The sequence below is a fragment of the Somniosus microcephalus genome, chromosome 8 (genome assembly GCF_052327205.1).
Source record: "Somniosus microcephalus isolate GS21.2 chromosome 8, FLI_Smic_1.0, whole genome shotgun sequence".
NCBI lineage: Eukaryota > Metazoa > Chordata > Chondrichthyes > Squaliformes > Somniosidae > Somniosus > Somniosus microcephalus.
In genome coordinates, this window is record NC_140994.1 from 198,496,510 (window position 1) to 198,517,468 (window position 20,959).

Sequence of the window (20,959 nt, forward strand, 5' to 3'; positions counted from 1 at the left end):
GCTGACCAGATCCTAGAGTCACAGGAACGAGTCAACCCCATGCCTCGCCCATACGTACCTGGTGATGAACCCGACGTACAGGTAGCATCTACCCCAGAAACAGTAGCATCGGAAGCTGATGAACCAACCGACGACAGGGGGCCAGAATCGCCTCCGCACCAAGAGCAAGACACTCGGGAAAGGCGCTATCCAGAAAGGATCAGGAAGCCTCCCCAAAGACTGAATTTATAAATAGACTATTTTCAGCTAATGTTGCATGTTAAAAGTGTTAATTGTAATTAGTTTGATATTTAATTGTTAAATGAGTGTTATGGTACTGTTAATCTAAAAGGGGAGGAATTGTAATGTATGTACCTTTAAGTGGGGAACTACTTTCTACAGCTCATGTATACTGTAGTACCGGCAGTGACCACACCTGTATATAACGCTGAGTAGTAATCTGTTGTTTCAGTTGCAGTTTGAACCACGTTGAATAAACACCTGTTGTACTGTTCTCTGCAGTCCTTTTCTTATTATTACATGGACATAACAGGAAATCTAAAATAAAAAGAGCAAATACTGGAACACTGGCAACATTCTTTAAATTAACTTTTCCTTTTAAGTTTCTGCCTGCTGATTTGGTGCTTCCAGTTCCTCAAGACATTAAATAACTCTCTTATGATCCAGCGGGAATCTATTTACCGCTGTATAAGCATAGATATATATTAGAACCTAGGTGATGCGGAATAGAGAGAATTTGCATATCGCCTGCTGGTCGCCGCAGCAGTTTCACTACTAGGCTTAGAGTTTCCAAATCCTTGAATTCTAAGGTTCCTGGAACGAAAACTCCAAATAATCTGAATATTCAAACGCATTAACTACTTTTTAGAGCTCCAAAGCACATGCACTTGTAAAGTCCCTGAATACGTATATTATATTAAAAATTATTTTCCATTTTTGAGAGCTATGTCTATAGTATAAAATGCCATATTGAATAATTGTGTCCATGCATTCAATCTGTTATTATTTGCAGGGTTTTCCAGGACTGAGGGGGCAGAAGGGAGACAAAGGTGAAAAAGGAGACAAGGTAAGAGACATTTAAAGCCACTATTAATTGAAGTTTGTAAATAGAAAAAAAATCACCCTTAATAAATGCACCATTTTTATCTATGGTTATAACGTGGTCAAAAGTGATTGTTACTGTGCAACTGCAACTACTAGAAGAAGAAGAAGAACTTGCATTTATATAGCACCTTTCACAACCTCAGGACATCCCAAAGAGCTTCACAGCCAATGAAGGACTTTTCAAGTGTAGTCACTGTTGTAATGTAGGAAACGCGGCAGCCAATTTGTGCACAGCAAGGTCCCACAAACAGCAATGAGATAAATGACCACTTAAATTGTTTTAGTGTTGTTGGTTGAGGGAAAAATGTTGGCAATGTTGGCAAGGATAGCAGGGGAACACCCCTGCTCTCCTTTGAATAGTGCCATGGGATCTTTTACATCCGCCTGAGAGGGCAAATAGGACCTCGGTTTAACCTCTTATCCGAAAGACGGCACCTTCAATAGTGCAGCACTCCCTCAGCACTGCACTTGAGTGTCAGCTGAGATTGTATGCTCAAGAGCTGAAGTGGGGCTTGAACCTACAACCCTCTGACTCAGGGCCAAGAGTGTGACCACTGAGCCAAGGCTGACACCTAATAAAAGATAAAACCCTCATTATTGTTCTCTGAATAAAATCTCAAAAACTAAATAATAAATAGTAAGAGTTTTTAGTTAAGTCTCTAAATGAAAGCAATAACTTAAAATAGATTCATTTAGCGGATACCACAAATGGATTCTAATCATCAGTCTTCAATGAAATTGTTAGTCAGACATCGCTACTCAATTGAGAAAAAACTAAAAACATATCTCCAGCAGGTTGAACACAAAGCAGTATAAGCACAGAGCTGTGGAAGAGTCCCAATGTCTGTGCTAAGGGGAGTTTTGCCTTGTGTGGAAGTGATAATCCTTGAGAAGAAATATGGAGAGTATAGTGGTGAAATTGGACATTGTTTAACTTATTTTCAGATGCGAAGCGCGTGCCCAGCTTACCAATTTCGGGCGGGGATCACGTGCCCTTGATATACATAGGAAGTGCGGCGCCCACCATTTTGGATAAGGCACCCCTTCATCGTCCTTGCTTAAAATAAACTTTGAGCCAATTACAATATTTAAATCAGTGTCCTTCAATTGTTTTTCCCTTTTGTGAAATTGGTTTGTGCCAGCACCTGATTCGCTAATTCAGAAGCCCGCCCAGCAAATAAAAATAATGGCGGGAACAGTAAGGAAGCAACCTGCTGAAACACTATTTAAAGCGATCCTGACCTCCATTAAGGTAATCTCTGGTTAGTCATTTTAGGCTTATGTGCTTGTGAGTCTTTTTTGACTGTTTTGCAGTAGCAGTTTTTAAAAGTTCTCTGCACAACTTTTTGGAGGCGCAGGAGTCTGGCCTTTGAATTCAGCAGAGTTATTTTTGATCATGGGTGTTCTGCTGGGTCTACCATTGGGGCTTCAGGATGAGGAGCAGCAGCAAGGAAGAATGCACAGCCCTGAAAATGCTGCTAGAAGAGCGTGAAGGAGAGGAGGGTGCAGGAGGTCCGACACCACACAGGTATTTAGGAACCGCATTTCCTACCTCAATCTCGCTGAAGAGCAGTGTGTGAGACACCTGTGCTTTACTAGGGAAGCTGTCACTGAGCTGTGTCACCTGTTGCAGTGCCAACTGGAGCCCTGTACTAGGGCATGGACAGCACTGCCAGTGGCTGTCAAGGTGACCGTGGTTCTTCATTTCTCTGCCACAGGGTCATTCTAGGCTGCAAGCGGTGACATCAGCGACATCACCCAGTTTGCAGTTCACTGCTGCATCAGGAATATGACAGAAGGCTCTACTCCAAGAGGAAGAAATTCAACTCCTTCCCCAGTGGCAGTGAAGCAAGACGAAAAAGCTGCAGACTTCACCAGGATAGCAGGCTTCCCATAGGTGCATAGACTGTACGTACATTGCACGTGAAGACCTATGACAACAGGCAGGGATTCCACTTCCTGAATGTCCAGGCAGTGTACGACGACAGGCAGCACATTATGCAGGTCTCTGCCCAGTTTTCTGGTGATAGTCATGACGCCTTCATCCTACACTAGTCCTCAATAACCCCTCTCTTCAGAATGTTGTTCATAGTAAGGCTTTAACATTTGTTAAACCGTCTCTCTCCCATATACACAACACTCGAAGGTGAATATTTAACATTAATTCCAGAAATATGCACTCCTTGACATTAATGGGCGCAGTGGTGTAATCGTTATGGTACTGGACTACCAACCTAGAGATAAAGGGGTCAATTTTGTCGAACCTGTCGGGAAGAAGGCGGGACTTCCCCTTTCGGGTTTTAGACCTGCCTACTTCGATGTCCGGCCAATCCGCACGATTTTCCTTGATTGACCTTGTTGAGCCCGCCCAGGGGCTCAGCAGGCCAATTAAGGGCCAACCGGCAACAGGTGATGTCACAGACTGAAATTTCATCTGTCAAGATTTCTGACAGATGAAATATCAGTGTTTTACAGCTGTTTGAAGCTGTCAAACACTGACAGTCTGATTTCTAAGATGAGTCCTTCTGCGCAGACTCATTTAGAAATCTCAGCAGCACTAAAAGCTGAAGGCTGTCACTTTTGACAGATCGCAGCCATTCAGCTTTCAGTTCCGGCTGAGTGCTGCGCTCCCGACAGCTGCAGGAAGAAAGGCTGTTAAGGTAAGTAAAGGTAAGTAAAAGTTCTTTACACACTTTAGACACACCAAACACACTTACCTTTGCACTCATGCACCCATCACTCACCTGAGCGCCAACATCGCGACCCCTCCAACTCATTCAACCCGACGGCCCGCTGCTCTAACCTGGCGTGGTTTGGAGCCATCGGGAAAACCCACACGAAACCCCTCAAAATGGGGATTAGGCTAAAAACTGCCTGTTAACTACCTGTTAACAGGCAGTTAATTGGCACTAATCCCTTCCCGCCTGGTTTCGGCGGGTCCCAGTGCGGGGCAGGTACCCGCCGCCCCTGAAACTTACGTGGGGCGGGGTTTTGGGCAGGATGGTGTCAGGACCCCCAAAGTCAGGATTTCCCCCCCCCCCCCACACGCCTGAAACCCCGCCTGACGGCTCCCTGAAAATCTAGCCCAGAGAGTCAAATCCCACCATGGCAAGTTGTGAAATTTAGTTGAATAAAAATGGTAATTTATTGTCTAGAATTGTCATTAAAAACCTAACTGGCTAACTAATGCCGTTCAGGGAAAGAATCTTGCCACCCCTGCCCAATGTGGTCTCCACCTAATTCTGCCCAACTGGCAGGAGAGACCACTAGAGGTGTGTGCACAGTAGCCACTCAGTTGTGATCAACCACTTCAAAGTTCAAAACTAATGTATGAGGAGCAAGACTTGGGCAACCTCAGCTCATTCCGCCCTCCAAAGTCCTCTTCATTAACATCTGGGGACTTGTGCCCAAATTCCACATATTTGTCAAGCAACAGCTTGACGTAGTCATGCACACAGAATCATACATCAGCCAACATCCCAGCTGACCCATCAGATCAGTTTTCCTGGGACTTCCCATCTTCCTTTGGTTTCAGCAACATTGAAATGGTTAAACCTGTATAAAATTAAACACAGTAACATTTTACTCTTTACTTATGGAATAACCATAAACAATAAAATGTCATATAGCCCTGCAAATATTGGCATTTCTAGAACTGAGATGACCTAGATGTTATCCTATTAAAATACAAGTAAATGCTTGGACACATTTACACATGACAGGTGTACATTAATTTGTTTCAAAGCTATTTATTGCAATTACTTATGATACTAACTGTGACTACTCTACACTTTAGTTAACAGTTTCAAGTTTACAGTAGTTTTATTCGTCTTTATTAGAGCTGCACTTCTGTGCAGATCACATCGTTGTGAAATGTTAGTTGATGCATTCTCATAGGCAGGCAACTGATATTTCTATGTTGTGTTATCTTAGTGACATCGTCCTATAGTTTTCTAGCTTTAAAAATAAATAAATATGTGACGCATTTACATCAAATAATATTAGTCACACATTGAGGTAATTGGATATCAAACCAGAAAATTGAAACTCGAGATGGTTCTTCATCTGAACTCAATGGGCAGGATTTTCATTGAGCCGTGGAGGCGGGATTGGAGGCGTGTGGGGGGTTAAAATCGCAAAAACTGGCGTGCGGGACCCCCACCCCCACCCCACCCCCACTGCCTGGTTCCCGACTCCGAGCAATTTTAACTCAGTCATGTCTAATCGTCCCGACTCCGTCCCGCCTCCAACAGGTGGGACTGGTCTTTAAGGCCCTTAACAAGCACTAAATGGCCTCTATAATCCTATTTTAAAAGGCCCTTGCGATTTTAACCCTTTTCCCACATGAAACAAGCCTGGTGGGAAACACGATGGTGAAACCTGACGGGAGCACTATTGGATTGCTGACTATCAACTGCAGGTCAACCATTAAAGAGGAGATTTGATCAGCCATCATTTGCAGGTGGCAGGACTTGGTGATTTCAGGTCTGGGGCAACTTTTAGAAGGCTTAACCACACCTGTGGAAGGTTGGAGCCTCACACCCATCTCCAGTGTGACCTCCTGGGAAACCCCTCTCGCCACCTTCACTCAGCGCTTCCTCAACTGAGGCATACGCCAGAAGCATGGGAGCCATCTATTTCCTTCCCATCTGGGCATTAGAGGAGCTTGAGCACCAGCTGCGGCACCAGCAGAACCAGGAACAACAGCAGCACCAACAACAGCAGCTGCTGCTCACCCACCTGAAGCTGCACAGGCCAGAAGGGGCCAGCGCCTGGAAGCCCGTCGGTGCAGGAGATACCCCCCAAACAGGGTCTACAGACACAGGGTCAGCTATCTCAACATGTCTGAGCAGCAGTGCCAAAGGCGGCTCTGACTTTCACGAGAGGTAGTGACTGACATCTGCGCAATGCTACAGCAAGACCTGCTGCCCAGAGGACCAGGTGGACAAGCATTACCAGTGGCCATCAAAGTCACCACCGCACTCAACTTTTTTGCCTCAGGCTCATTCCAGGGATCAGCAACAGACATCAGCGGCATCTCCCAGGCAGCCGCACACACTTGCATCATGCAGGTAACCAATGCTCTCTTTGCCCTCGCGCACAATCACATCCATTTCACCAAGGATCGAGCAAGTGTCACGGCGCGAGCGGTTGGATTAGCTCATCTGGCAGGCTTTCCAAGGGTGCAGGGCGTCGTTGACTGCACACATGTGGCCCTTAAGGCACCCCATCGCAACCAGGTATTTTTGTCAACCGCAAGGGCTTCCACTCCCTTAACGTTCAGCTGGTGTGTGACCACAAGAATGAAATTTTGCATGTTTGTGCCAAGTACCCTGGCAGTTGCCATGACTCCTTCATACTGCGCCAGTCTAGTGTGCCTCCGCTATTCAGACCGCCAGAACAACTTAACGGATGGCTACTTGGAGACAAGGGCTATCCCCTGAGGATGTGGCTAATGACGCTGTTGAGGAGCCCATCCAATGAAACTGAGGAGAGCTACAACTCCAGCCACATGTCCACCAGAGCCATAATCGAGCAAACCATCGGTTTGCTGAAGATGCGCCTCAGGTGCCTGGATAGATCAGGTGGAGCCCTGCAGTACTCAGCAGCCAGGGTCTCCAGAATCGTCGTGGATTGCTGTGCACTTCACAACATGGCACAGCGTCGTGGCTTGCTGATTCCTGAGGACCAAGTGGCTCCTCACATCCTCCTCAGATAAGGAGGAGGAGGAGGAGTGCGAAAACGAGCATCCTGCAGAGGCCCATCAACCAGCGGCAGCATTACGCGAGAACATTGCTGCCCGGGATGCAAGGGACGCACTCATCCTGGCCAGATTTGCTTAGCCTAGTCAATCAAACACTTTTGCCTTGCAGCTTCTTACCAGAGCATTAACAATGGCCAAGAACCAGAGGATTCCTATCACTCTGACCACCATACTGACAGTTGCAAGTATTCCTAAGCCCTCAATGTGGAAGTCCCATTTACGAAATGACAGACGCCACAACTGCAACATTTGCCATCAGAATTTTTATGTACAATAACGAAGTGATGGCATTTTTACAGTAAACACAAAGTTGCACCCAAGTGACTACCCTTGTGACTATTTGTGCAGAAGTTTCCTCTTACGCGTGCTCCTACGTGGTGCCTCCCCTGTGGCTTCAGCAGATGTGGAGGCCCCTTGCTCACTTTGCTGCTGCTCCTGTCCCGACAGCTTTGGCGGGCGTCCTCTGGGGTTGCGAGCCTGTGAGGGCTCGTCAACAGCCTGCTGCTCTGGTGGCTGTGCAGGGGTTGAGACGCCTATCTCATTTGGGTGTGGACTCTGGTGGGGTTCTGACCGAGGGCTCTGCAGTGACATGGAAGTGTGAGCGCTTGGAGAGGAGCCCCCACTTCCTTAAGGTCTGCCACCAACCTCCCTCTCATGGGTCAGGTCCCCCTCTGCGCCTGCAAGTGGCTGGAGAGCACCTTGCTGCACATCAGGGGGGCCGTGGGGACCTGTATCTGCAATGGCAGTCCTACTCAGAAGGACTTCCATGAAGGTCTGGTTTCTCTGTTCAATAGATGCCCATCGCTCCTCAAGAGATGTCATTCTATTCTGAACAATGACCATGTTTTCCATACCCTGACGACTAAGCTCCTCCATGGCCGTAGCCATCCTCTCCTCTACCGTAGCCATCCTCTCCTCTACGGTAGCCATCCTTTCCACGGAGGTAGCCATCCTTTCCGTGGTGATGCGTTCATGCGCCAATGACTCCACAAAGGCTCTGGTCATGTTCGCTATGGACTCCTCCATTCGCTCCACACTCGCAGCGACCCTAGAGACAAAACATGCCAGAGACTCCTGCATCTGTGCCTGGAGTTCCATCACCGCTGATCTCATGGATGGACCCAGAGGCAGAGGGTCGACATGCTGCTGAGCCGAGCTGGCAGAGTCCTGCGCCCTCCAACTAGGACTCTCCACTGCTGTCCCTGTCTCCACAATCTGCTGATGCTCATTTGTGAGCTGTCATACACCAGGTGACAACACTACTCTATGTCCCGAAGGTCCCACTGAGGTGTGAGTGTCTGCGCTGGTGCTGGGTGCGCAGATTTCTGCTGACGCTGCGCCCTCAGAAGTTGCAGCTTTTTCTGAGGAGTCTGGCTGCTCAGCCTCTTCTTCCTGGCTAGGGGGGATGGATGCTTGTGATGGTCCTGTGGGGGAGTAAAGGAAAGAGATGTGATGCCAAGGCTACATGCACATTGCTTTTTGCAGATGCTCATAAGTCCATCTGTTAGAGCTTCACAATCATTATCAGCGACTCATGCAATGTCAAAGAGAGAGATGGGAAACTTTTCTGTCACCAGCTTGCTGTGTTGCACCCGTCTGTCCATCCCCCACATGCGCATCATCCTCGAGTCCCACTATTTCGAGTACCTCCTCCTCCCAGGGGGTCAGGTGGACTATTGAGGCTGTCCCTCCTCCTGTCCTCGCTCGCTCTCTTTTGTTGTGAGCTCTCTTTTCCTGCAATGAGGGAGACAAGTGGAGGTTGAGTGAGAATGAAGGAGTGAGTGTAGAGATTGTATAGCATAGATACTTAGAAGGAGACAAAGATGGAGTGAGGTGGCAAGTCCAAGGGCCCTCCCTGTGTGTTGTCAGTTGTTTTCATAGCATCACAGTGATAGGGAGTGTGAGGGCTGCATAGTCGAATAGTTATGTGAATGTAAGCATAGAGAGAGAAGGAATGGGTAAGGGTGCATGGATGTCAGTGTCAAGTGGGATGTGGAGGAAGAGATTGCTAAAGCTGAGTGCTGGTGAGGAAAGGCAATGGGGGTCAGATTGAGGGTGATGGGAAATTCATCCTCACTTTTCCAGTGTGCTAAAGGTCATGAAATCTTTTCCTGCACTGTATCCAGGTTCTGCGGGTGACTCCCAAGGAATTGACCTCCTCAGCCACCTGCATCCACACTGCCTTGGTCTGAGTGGGAGGCCTCTTCCTCCCTGACGAAGGGAAGAGCACCTCCCTGTTGGCCCTAGCCCCATCCACCAATGCCTGCAGGGCCACCTCGTCGAAGCGAGGAGCTGATCTGGGCCTCCCACTTGTCATGTTTCCTGCAGGTCCCTCTCACACCAAATGGAGAAAGCTTGGCAGCCTGCAGAAGAAGCAAGGCTTGCTGTAGACCTTAAATGCAGCAGCAATGATGACGTCATCGGAGGCAACTTTCAGTCAGGAAAAACCCATTTGCCAAGGGTTCCCACACGTTGGAAATCAATTGGACAATTAAGTTAAAATTGCATCAATCTCCCACATCCATTTAGATTCGGGTGGATAACACGAAATGCGGATAACACACCATCCCGCACCCGAGTTAAAATCCTGCCCAATGTGTTACTGCTTGCTAACCTAGGTTATCCCAAGCAACATACAGAGGTGGAGATCATGTGCTAGTTTTTTTTAGTGTTCAGAAAGTTGTTTTTTCCAGTGGTGAATGTTATGGGAGTTGGCGGTCTCCTGTAAATGAAGTGCTATTGCACTGTATGATTTGAACTGCAATTTTTTTGAGTTACAGCACTAGAAATCAAAAACTGCTGTTATCTGAACTCACCAGTAGGTGTCATTCAGCTCCAGATTCTCACAAATTCAAAAAGTTCAGAGTAGATCTGAATGCTTGTAATTTAAATCTACATCAGCAAAATTTCAAGTCTCAAACCAAAATCTGATTGGTGCAAAATCTGTTAAGGATATTGATCAATTTCTATACTGTTTGTGATGTTTACGTATAACTCCATGTACAAATTCCACTACTACACCAGCAGATTGATGTTTCATATGCAGACCTACTAGGTATTCAGGGAGGTATAGACCCATCAGATTACAACAAAAATCAAAGTGAGCAGACATCCAGACAGTCATTGTGAGGATAGGATGAGGGTCAAGATAGATTTAACTAAGAAATGGAGAATGAGGGGTCAGCAGTGAGAATGAAATGCAAGGACATTGCATTGAGGTGAAGGTTTGAAGTAATGGATGAAAGTACTGATAAGGGAAGGGGTAAAGTATGACATTCATGGTGTAAGTGAGAAAGGAAATGTTATGGTGTAGAGGATGAATGAGTGATGAGGCTGAAGTTGGGGTATGGGATCTGTGTTGAGGATAAAGGTGATGGTGCGGGAACAGCAGAAGTGGTGTAAAGGTTAGGGTTATAGGTGAGGATATGGATGAGTGGTGTTGGTAAATGCTGACAGTGAGGAGGGGTGAGAGCTATTTGAAATTTGATTACGACTATTAATGTGTACCGATTACAGTAGCTTGTTGTAGATTTGTAGACTACTTGGCCTAGAAATTCAGTTGTTTGCGCCAGCCGCTAGCGCCTTAGGAGGAGGAGAAGTGGGGTGCTAAGCGGCTAACGCCCGGGCGCAGCGCGATCTGCGCCTCTCGCGAACTTCAGTTAAGATTTAGCGGCGGCGCAAAACCTTTGCGCGCGCTCAGCTGCGCGCGCAGATCCTGACGTCATTTCATGGTGCAACGCCCTTTGTGCGCCCCAAACCGGAAATTCAGTGGCACCGGCCTATTGTGTGCCTGGCGCCCCTAGCGACTGGTAGAGGGGAACGGTTCCCAGTCGCTGCGGGGCGCGGGGGGCGCTAATTAAAGGGGACTCCTCCTGCAGTATAAATGGCAGACATTTTGCACCACTCCTTCTTTGTGAGAGACAGATCTTTGGAGAGAGACAAAGGTAGAGAGCTTTCTGGTTTGGCTCAACACTCGCACAGGTACTTGTGGCTTCAGGCCACAGCTTTGCACTTGTCTTTAACTTCAGAGTCATAGCATTGATTGGAAACATATAATGGGGGCTGCAATGGGTGGAAACGTTGGGCTTCTCCATTGCATTCAAAGGGCTCAGAGACGCCGTGAGAGAATGCCAATCATGGCCAGATGGAGAAGGGGCAACAAGCGTCGGCAAAGGAGGCCTTACCCACCCAGTGTATACCGCCAGCAGTTCTCATATCTGAACATGTCTGAGGAGCAGTGTGTTCGGAGGCTGCGATTCAGAAGGGCGGTGGTCACTGAGATCTGCCACCTGCTTCGCGGAGATCTGCAGCCACAGCTGAGGAGCAGGACGTCTCTGTCGGTGGCAGTGAAGGTGACGGTGGCTCTCAACTTCTATGCCACCGGCTCCTTCCAATCCGCTACTGGGGACATTTCCAACATCTCCCAGTTTGCGGTACATTGCTGCATCCGCCAGGTGACCAATGCCCTTTTCAGAAGGAGACGTCAGTTCATCTCCTTCCCCATGACCGTTGACAAGCAGCAACAGCGTGCAATGGGCTTTGCAGCATTAGCGGGCTTCCCCATGGTGCAGGGCACCATTGACTGCACGCATGTGGCTTTGCGGGCACCTCTAGAGAATGCCGAGGATTCCCACAACCGGAAGGGCTACCATTCGCTCAACGTGCAGTTGGTGTGTGACCACAGGCAGCTCATCCTAGCTGTCAATGCCCGCTTTCCAGGCAGCAGCCACGATGCCTTCATCCTGCGCCAGACTTCTGTGGCAGACATGTTCGAGGCCCAGCCTCACCCACGAGGATGGCTTCTCGGGGACAAAGGCTATCCTCTGTGCATGTGGCTGATGACCCCGCTCCGTGCGCCCAGCACCCCTGCTGAAGAGGGATACAATGAGAGCCATCAAGCAACCAGGAACATCATTGAGCAAACAATCGGCGTGCTGAAGCAACGGTTCCGCTGTCTGGATCGTTCCGGGGGAGCCCTACAGTACTCGCCTGAGCAAGTCTCCCATTTCATTGTCATGTGCTGCATGCTGCACAACCTGGCTATCCGCAGGACTCAGCCACTGCCAGCAGACATTGGAGGACCACCAGGGGAGGAGGAGGAGGAGGAGGAGGAGGAGGACCAGCACAGGAGGGAGGCAGAAAGTGCAAGGGCCGCCCGTCGGCGGCTTATTGCAAGTTGGTTCTAGGCCCCCTCTCAGAGAATGGCTTGTGCCAATGGCAGAAGATGAATGTAGCCGCTCCACAAGCCCTCAGCCGAGCAGGGCAACCAGGACTTCCAAAAGAAAGCATGGACAGTGCAATTTAAGAAATTTTTTTACTATGATACCTCTGTGCCCTTCCCACATGACAAACTAATGGAGAGAAACCCCCCCCCAAAACACAAATACACCAGTCTCGGCCTTTACAAGTAAACAAATATACCAGTCTCGGCCTTTAAATATGAAACAAATACACCAGTCTCGGCCTTTAAATATGAAACAAATACACCAGTCTCGGCTTTTATATATGAAACAAATACACCAGTCTCGGCTTTTAAATATGAAACAAATACACCAGTCTCGGCTTTTATATATGAAACAAATACACCAGTCTCGGCTTTTATAAGTAAAACAAAACATTTGGCCACACCTTCTACTTTTTCCCCTGCGAGGGTGATCCGTTTCGCTTCCTGACTGGCCCCTACCCGCCCTGCAGCTCCTCCTCAATGGGACCCCAGTGGCTGCAGCAAGGCTGGGGGAAGGCTGCTGAGGGTCAGATGGTGAGACGGCAGATGCCCTTGGGGGTCGGCCTGGACCAGCTCTGGGCCTGGAGGGGCCGGCTGCTGACTGCTCCAACTCTGCTTGGGCGGCAGCAGTCTGTCCAACAGCTGGTGGCAGCTGCAATGGAGGAGTGACAGTGTTTGCTGCAGGAATGCTGCCAACCTGACAGATCACAGGCACTCCCTGGTCGGCTGAGACATTGGCACTCGCACGGGCCAGCACTGCAGCATGCGCAGCAATCTGCTGAAGCACAGACTGCTGGGCTGCTGTGGCACAGCGAGTGCCCCGGCGATGCCTGGCCGATCCAGCGAGTGTGGCAGCAGTTAGTGCCCGTGTGGCCCTGGTCTGTGTCTGCATGACAGCAGCCAGTGAATGCACGGCACGACTGAGCACTTGGCTAGAAGCCACCTGTGAAGCAGCGAAGTCCTGCTGACTCCTAGCCTGTGCTGCCGCGATGTCCTGCAGACTCCTGGCCTGTGCTGCACTGAATTGTTGCAGACTCCTGGCCTGTTCTGCACTGAATTGTTGCAGACTCCTGGCCTCTGCTGCCCCGAATTCCTGCACATTCCTTGCCAGTGACTCTATGGAGTCAGGCATCCTTGCCACTGCAGCCATGAGCTCAGTGTGCCTGCGCTCAGCCTAGGCGCCCATTTCCGCTAGAAACATAGAAACATAGAGATAGGAACAGGAGTAGGCCATTCGGCCCTTCGAGCCTGCTCCGCCATTCAATGAGATCATGGCTGATCTTCATCTGAGATCATAGCTGATCTTACCAGTTCAGTACCCCGTCCCCGCCTTTTCTCCGTAACCCTTAATCCCCTTAGCCTTCAGAAATATATCCAATTCTCTCTTGAAAATATTTATTGAATTAGCCTTCACAGCCCTCTGTGGCAGGGAATTCCACAGGCTCACCACTCTTTGAGTGAAGAAATTCTTCCTCATCTCTGTTTTAAATGATTTGCCCGCTATTTTTAGACTGTGGCCCCTGGTTCTGTGCTCCTCGGCCATTGGAAACATTCTCTCTGAATTCAGCCTGTCCAGGCCTGCCATAATTTTATATGTTTCGATGAGATCCCCTCTCAATCTTCTAAACTCCAGTGAGTACAAGCCCAAACTATTTAATCTCTCTTCGTAGGTCATTCCCGCCATTCCAGGTATCAGCCTGGTGAATCGCCGTTGCACTCTTTCCATGGCAAGAACATCCTTCCGCAGATGGGGCGACCAAAACTGTACACAATACTCCAGATGCGGTCTCACCAGCACCTTGTACAGCTGTAGTAAGGTATCCCTATTCCTATACTCGAACCCCCTTGATATGAAGGCCAACATACCATTTGCCTTCTTAATCGCCTGTTGCACCTGCATGCTCTCCTTCAGTGACTGGTGCACAAGAACACCCAGGTCCCTCTGCACTTCCCCATCTCCCAATCTATTGCCATTTAGATAATAATCTACCCTCCTGTTTTTACCCCCAAAGTGGATAACCTCGCATTTATCCACATTATAGTGCATCTGCCACGTATCCGCCCATTCCCCCAACCTGTCCAAATCGCACTGTAGCCTCCTGACATCCTCATCAGAGCCCACCCCTCCTCCTAGTTTAGTGTCGTCAGCGAATTTGGAAATATTGCATCCAATTCCCTGATCCAGATCATTTATATATATTGTGAACAGCTGGGGTCCCAGGACAGATCCTTGCGGCACCCCGCTGGTCACTGCCTGCCACTCCGAAAACGAGCCGTTTATTCCAACTCTCTGTTTTCTATCCGCCAGCCAGTTCTCTATCCACGTTAATACTTTGCCCCCAATCCCATGAGCCTTAATTTTGCATGATAATCTTTTGTGTGGAACCTTATCGAAGGCTTTCTGGAAGTCAAGGTACACCACATCCACTGGCTCTCCCCCATCTATTTTACCAGTTACTTCCTCAAAAAATTCCAGCAGATTAGTCAAACACGATTTACCCTTTGTAAATCCATGTTGACTCTGTCCGATCCTTTCCCCACACCTCCTCTGCGCTCACCGTAGCAGGACTGGAGGCCGCACTCACCCTCCGGGGAGAAGGCCGCCGAGCTTCCCCACCCCTCCCGCGTTGCTGCAGCCTGCTGATCCCTGGAGCTTCACTATCCTCCGACCCTTCCCCCCTGCTCCCCTCCAGGGAAGACGTGTTACCATCATGGCCATGGGCTGCCTCGGCTGAGGGTGTCCCTGATGGGCTGGCTTCCTCTTCCTCCTCCTCTATGTCTGACTCGGACACAGTGCCAGCTTGAGGGGCCGCCTCCTCACCTGGCGAGTCACCATCTGAAAGCAGGGAGGCACAAGAGTTGCTTTAGAGTGAGGACAGGGCGGCAGCGAGGGAGGCATGAGTGCTGCTGTGCACTGCATTGGTTCGATAGTGGCAAAGGATGCTGGCGTGAGGCACAAGTGGAAAGGGAGAGGTCAAAAAGGTGATGACCTTACCATTGGTGCCCAGAACAGGATCAGCATCTCCAGTGGCGACGGGGCCACTCAGCCGGCCTGCCATGATCCGCTCCACTCGCTGCTCGAGGTCGCTCAGCTGTTTCAGGTCAGGACGGCCTCCCCCGGTCTGTCGCTGCTGTCTTCTGTTATGCGCCAGCTTGGCCTGCAAGAGAAAGGACCGCCTCTAAGTACAGTGTCAAGCCCTGATCTTGCCCGCACTGCCTCCCATGTTCGATTAGCCCTGACAGTGTCAAGCCCTGATCTTGCCCGCACTGCCTCCCATGTTCGATTAGCCCTGACAGTGTCAAGCCCTGATCTTGCCCGCACTGCCTCCCATGGTCGAATAGCCCTGACAGTGTCTAAAGTCCTGATTGCGCAAGTGCTTTTCATGACAGTCCCATAGCTGCTGGATGAGGGCTGGCCATTAGGGCTTTCAGACCTGTTTGGCCATAAAGTGAGGTGCACATGCAGGGATGAGGAGGATACTGGAAAGGGTACTCACCCTGACAACCCGAGTGAGGTCGTTGAATTTTTTCTGGCACTGGGTTGGTGTCCTGCCAACCACGCTGTTGGATGTGACCCTGTTTGCCACATCCCTCCATGCTTTCCGATATTCGGTGGGCAGCGGCCTCCTGCCACCCTCAGGGAAGAGGATATGGCGCCTGTGGTCCACTGCGCCAACCAGCAGCCTCAGGTCACCCTCGCCGAAGCGCTGCGCTCTCTCCCTGGCCTTCTCCATTCTCCTGGGCGTGGAGCTGTTCCAGAAGCAGTGTTCAGGCCTTGCCTTAGGGCTGCAGCGTGCAGGGCGTGGCAGCCAAGCAATTCCACCCTCCCCCTTTAAGTGCTGACCGGCGCCTGACTGTCTGGCCTCAATGAGCAACTCGCCGCACCTGCACTGCGCCCGCCTTCGGTGTTTGCGCCCCGGATCGCCAGCTTAGCGCCTAATGATAGTCGTGCATCGCCTGCTTTAGCGCAGCAGCAACCTCTTGGGGCGATGCAACTGAATATCGGCGAAGGTGGCGCTAAGTTGCGCCGGGCGCAAAAGTTAGCGAACGCCATGCTGTAGCGCCCCAAACGTGGCTATACTGAATTTCTAGGCCCTGGGCTGCTATTTCCTGTTACTGTTTCTTACTGCTATGCAATAAAATACTGAATTAAGTAAACTTTGCTTATCAGAGACTTCATGCACCTGTATATCAGACCTATTCCTGTGGCGGACCACTATCTATGACAGACTCTCTGTACATAAACAAATGTTGCCCCTTTTTTGTAAGACCAGAGTTTGAAAATATTGGTGTAGCAGAAGGCAATTTAACTGTCTTTTTGGACAACAGTGGTCGGTATAAATGTAAACTGATTATTCTAGAAGAATTGCAAGGTTAAAAACTTCGTTCAGGTGACATCAGTTAACATACTTAAGCTTCACTCTCATAGTTTATTATGACATCTAAACCTTTCAATAATTTAACTTGTAGTGGTATCAATTATCCTATAATTTATTTTGAAATATGACTTTTATCACCACTTACATGGTACAAAAGGTCAATACTAACATTGGGTGTGGGGTAGGAGTGTAACTGCATTCAAGTAATATTGAATAGTCTTTCAAATATTTTATAATACCATCTGTTTACAGAAGGCTGACTGTTGTCCATTGCAGTCTGGCTGATTATTATTTCATGCCTTGTTGCTGGATAGTTCCCAATTATATTTTAAGGATAAACCAGTCACTGGCTCTTGACTGGTACATGCCTTTTAGCCTGTTTTGATGTAAAGTCACCGGGTATTGGAAACCCTGCTTCCCTTCATTTTAATCCTGTAGGTTTAATCTAAACCCTCTGAACTCCTTGTGAGAGTGCCTAGAATGGAACTCTCAGCATTAGTGAAAGTACCCAAGGGCTGTGTGAAAATCTTCTTTTGTGAAGTGCCGTCATGTCAGAAAACTGGAATTTCTTTTTACTTGAGCTTCCAGTTGCTGTAGATTTGTTGGCACTGAGCTCAGATCTGCATAAGTGATACACAATCTAAATTCCAGCGATATGAAGGTGCACAGCACAGACTCCGAGGACCTGAAGTCACATGGTTCAGACACGAGGTACATGAGGACACACAAACCGGTTCCAGTGACATTCATTGGTGATGCTAAGCTCTCGTTAATGCTGAATTGCCATACACTTCTGGAAAATGCACCAAAAAAAAGTGTCAAAAGTCAACATTTCTTGGAGGGGGACATACATACCTACAGATTCCCCAGGAAATTAATGTTACACAATCAAAGCTAATTTTTTTCCATCAAAGATTTTACTTTTGTGTATTTCAGTTTTTTTCCTTTAATACAACTGATGGAATATAGGGTATAGTTGTAGCTAAAGCCATGACAAGTTCATGACCCACTGCATTTCCCTAATAACTACTTTCCATGTGTCATGTGTGAGGCCACTGGGTTTCAATTTGCACACAAAACAACCCGAATTGTGGAATGCGATCCCATAACACTCATAAAAATCTTGAGTCCAATGTAATAAAAAGGAATGTAACTTATTCAGTCACCTTAAAACAGAGGCATGGGCCTTATTCAGGGCTACTTTTCAATTGTACATTGTTTTTTGAGTTCTCCGCTGTTTTGGGTCTGTATAAGCTTTTTTGAGCCATAGGTTAGCTTGTACGAATATTATAAAAACAAGATAAATAAAAATAATAATCTAGCCTTCCAGCTGCCACGGCACAGTTGAACGAAAACAAAAATGCACAAATGTTGGTCAAGATACTCCCAAAATACCACAATGCATTTGCAAAACCGATGAAAAAAGAACAAATTGTTCCACTTTGAAATTGTTTTATTAAACTGCCAATTGTGTGCAAATCTGAACCCTACAAATTGGACTACAGTTTAAAAATTCAATATGCTGTAGACAGGTGCAAAAACAATGCCTTGGTTAAGTGTCTGTTCAGTTTGTGAATCCATTCCTGTTATGTGAAACGTTCTGCTTTTTTATAAAACTGGATTCTACTGTGAATATTTAGTGAATGCAGTTAAAGAAAATTGTGCTTTTTGCACAGATAACCACTGGCTGATGCTGCATCCATGTTACATTTGATTGGGTTTAAATTCCTAACAATTTGTCTGGTATTTCTTAACCACACAACAATTACTTCCACAGGGGGAGAGAAGTTACCCAGGCAAAAAGGGACTTAAGGGGCAGAAGGGAGAACAAGGCCCTCCTGGATTAGATCAACCTTGTCCAGTGGTACGTGATTTCTGCTTTGTTATCTTAGAAATATGGCCAGAAATTTACGATGCTCAAAGGAAAAAGTACATTATTTTTAAACGGTTTATACTGTAGAACATCAATAGTACTCTAACTACACTGTCAGGCAAGCATATGTAAAGGAAAACGTTTGAGACAAATTGTCCTTTTTTACATGGAATTACATAGAATATACAGCACAGGAACAGGCCATTCGGCCCAACCAGTCTGTGCTGGTGTTTATACTCCACACAAGTCTCCTCCCATTCCATCTACCTTTCAGCATATCTTTCTGTTCCCTTTTCCTCTCATATACTCATCTAGTTTCCTTTTGAAAGTATCTAAGCTATTTGCCTCAACCACTTCCTGTGGTTGTGAGTTCCACATTCTAACCACTCTCTGAGTAAATAAATTTCTCCTTATTTCCCTATTGGATTTATTAGTAACTATCTTGTACTTGTAGTCCCTAGTTTTGGATCCCACAAGTAGAAACATTCTCTCCACATCTAACCTGTCCAACCCATTCATAATTTTAAAGACCTCTACCAGGTTATCTCTAAGTCTTCACTTTTTGAAAGAAAAATGCCCCAACCTGTTCAATCTTTCCCAATAGCTGTAATCTCTCAGTTCCGGTACCATCCTTGTAAATCTTTTTTGCACTTTCTCCAGTGCTTCTATGTTCTTTTTATAGTATGGAGACCAGAACTGTGCACAGTGCTTTAAGTGCGGCCTGACAAGGGCCCTATACAAGTTTAACATAACTTCACTATTTTTGAATTCTATACCCTTGGAAATAAATCTCAGTGCTTTGTTAGCATGTTTAATCTTCAATAGTAATTGGTGGGTAAATAGCTTTGAGAGATTCAAGCTTTCCAATTGTGTCAGAGATGTGGTACATTGATACATTTCATGCATAACACCCTTACTGCAGTACGTACATTGAAACATAAGGCCCCACTTGGTTTCCTACAACAGTAATTATTATTATCTGAAGATCTAAAATGTTACTTATTGTAGGTGTTATGATTGTATTTATAACAATCTATATTTTCTGACTGAACCGGATGTTTATTCTGACTAAGGATAATCATACATATTTTCAATGTGTATTGCTACCAACAATAACAACTTACATTTATATAGCGCCTTTAACATAGTAAAATGTCCCAAGGCGTTTCACAGGAGCATTATCAAATAAAATTTGACACCGAGCCACATAGGAGATATTGGGATATTAGTCAAAGAGGTAGGTTTTAAAGAGCGTCAAAGGAGGAGAAAGAAGTAGAGAGGCTTAGTGAGGGAATTCCAGAGCTTAGGGTTCAGGCAGCTGAAGGCACGGCCGCCAATGGTGGAGCGATTAAAATCAGGGATGCGCAAGAGGCCAAAATTGGGAGAGCACAGAGATTTTGGAGGGTTGTAGGGCTGGAGGAGGTTACAGAGATAAGGATGGGCAAGGACACGGAGGGCTTTGAAAACAAGGATGAGAATTTTAAAATCGAGGCATTGCCAGACTGGGAGTCAATGTAGGTCAGTGAACACAGGGGTGACGGGTGAGCGAGCCTTGGTGCGAGTTAGGATACGGGCAACAGCGTTTTGGATGAGTTCAGGTTTATAGAGGGTGGAAGATGGGAGGCTGGCCAGGAGTGCGTTGAGCATCAAGTCTAGAGGTAACAAAGGCATGGATGAGGGTTTCAGCAGCAGATGAGCTGAAGATGGGGCGGAGAAGGGCAGTGTTACAGAGGCGGAAGTAGGCAGTCTTGGTGATGGTGTGGATACGTGGTCGGAAGCTCGGCTCGGGGTCAAATATGGCACCAAGGTTGCGAACAGTCTGGCTCAGCCAGAGACAGTTGCCAGGGAGAGGGATGGAGTCGATGGATAGGGAACCGAGTTTTTGGTGGGGACCGAAGACAATGGCTTCGGCCATCCCAATATTTAGTTGGAGGAAATTTCTGCCCATCCAGGTCTGGATGTCGCACAAGCAGTGTGATAAATCAGAGATGGTGGACGGGTCAAGAGAGATGGTGGAAAGGTAGAGCTGGGTGTCGTCGGCGTACATGTGGAACCTGATGTTGTTTTTTCGGATGATGTTGCCGAGGGGCAGCATGTAGATGAGAAATAGGAGGGGCCGAGGGGGCCAAGGATAGATCCTTGGGGGACTCCAGAGGTAATGGTGTGGGTGTGGGAAGAGAAGCCATTGCAGCTGGTTCTCTGGTTGCAACTGGATAGATAAGAATGGAACCCAGGTGTGGGCAGTCCCATCCAGTTGAACGATGGTGGAGAGGCCTTGGAGGAGGATGGTGTGGTCAACCGTATCATAGGTTGCAGACAGATCGAGAAGGATTAGAAGAAATAGTTTACCACGGCCACTGTCACACAGTACTGTGGCAGGGGCAGAAACCTGATTTGAGGGCTTCAAACATGGAGTTGCAGGAACGATGGGCACGGATTTGAGCGGCGATAACAGGTTCAAGGGCTTTATGGAGGAAAGAGGTTGGAGATGGGGCAGTAGTTTGCAAGGACAGAGGGATCAAGGGTTGGTTTTTTGAGGAGGGGGTTGTTGACTGCAGATTTGAAGCAGAAAAAATAATTAAATAAAATGCTATCATTTGGAATAAGATTTTTTT

At 47.7% G+C, this 20,959-nt stretch overlaps 1 protein-coding gene across 1 annotated transcript in view; it reads left to right on the forward strand.

Annotated features, from left to right (window-relative positions):
- LOC147114025 (uncharacterized) overlaps nt 1-20,959 on the forward strand; it is a 473,948-nt gene that overhangs the window by 440,275 nt on the left and 12,714 nt on the right. Inside the window, exons 14-15 of the mRNA XM_085996182.1 lie at nt 1,013-1,066; nt 18,249-18,335. Coding sequence (XP_085852308.1) covers nt 1,013-1,066; nt 18,249-18,335 — 141 coding nt within the window. The remainder of the gene's footprint in view (nt 1-1,012; nt 1,067-18,248; nt 18,336-20,959) is intronic.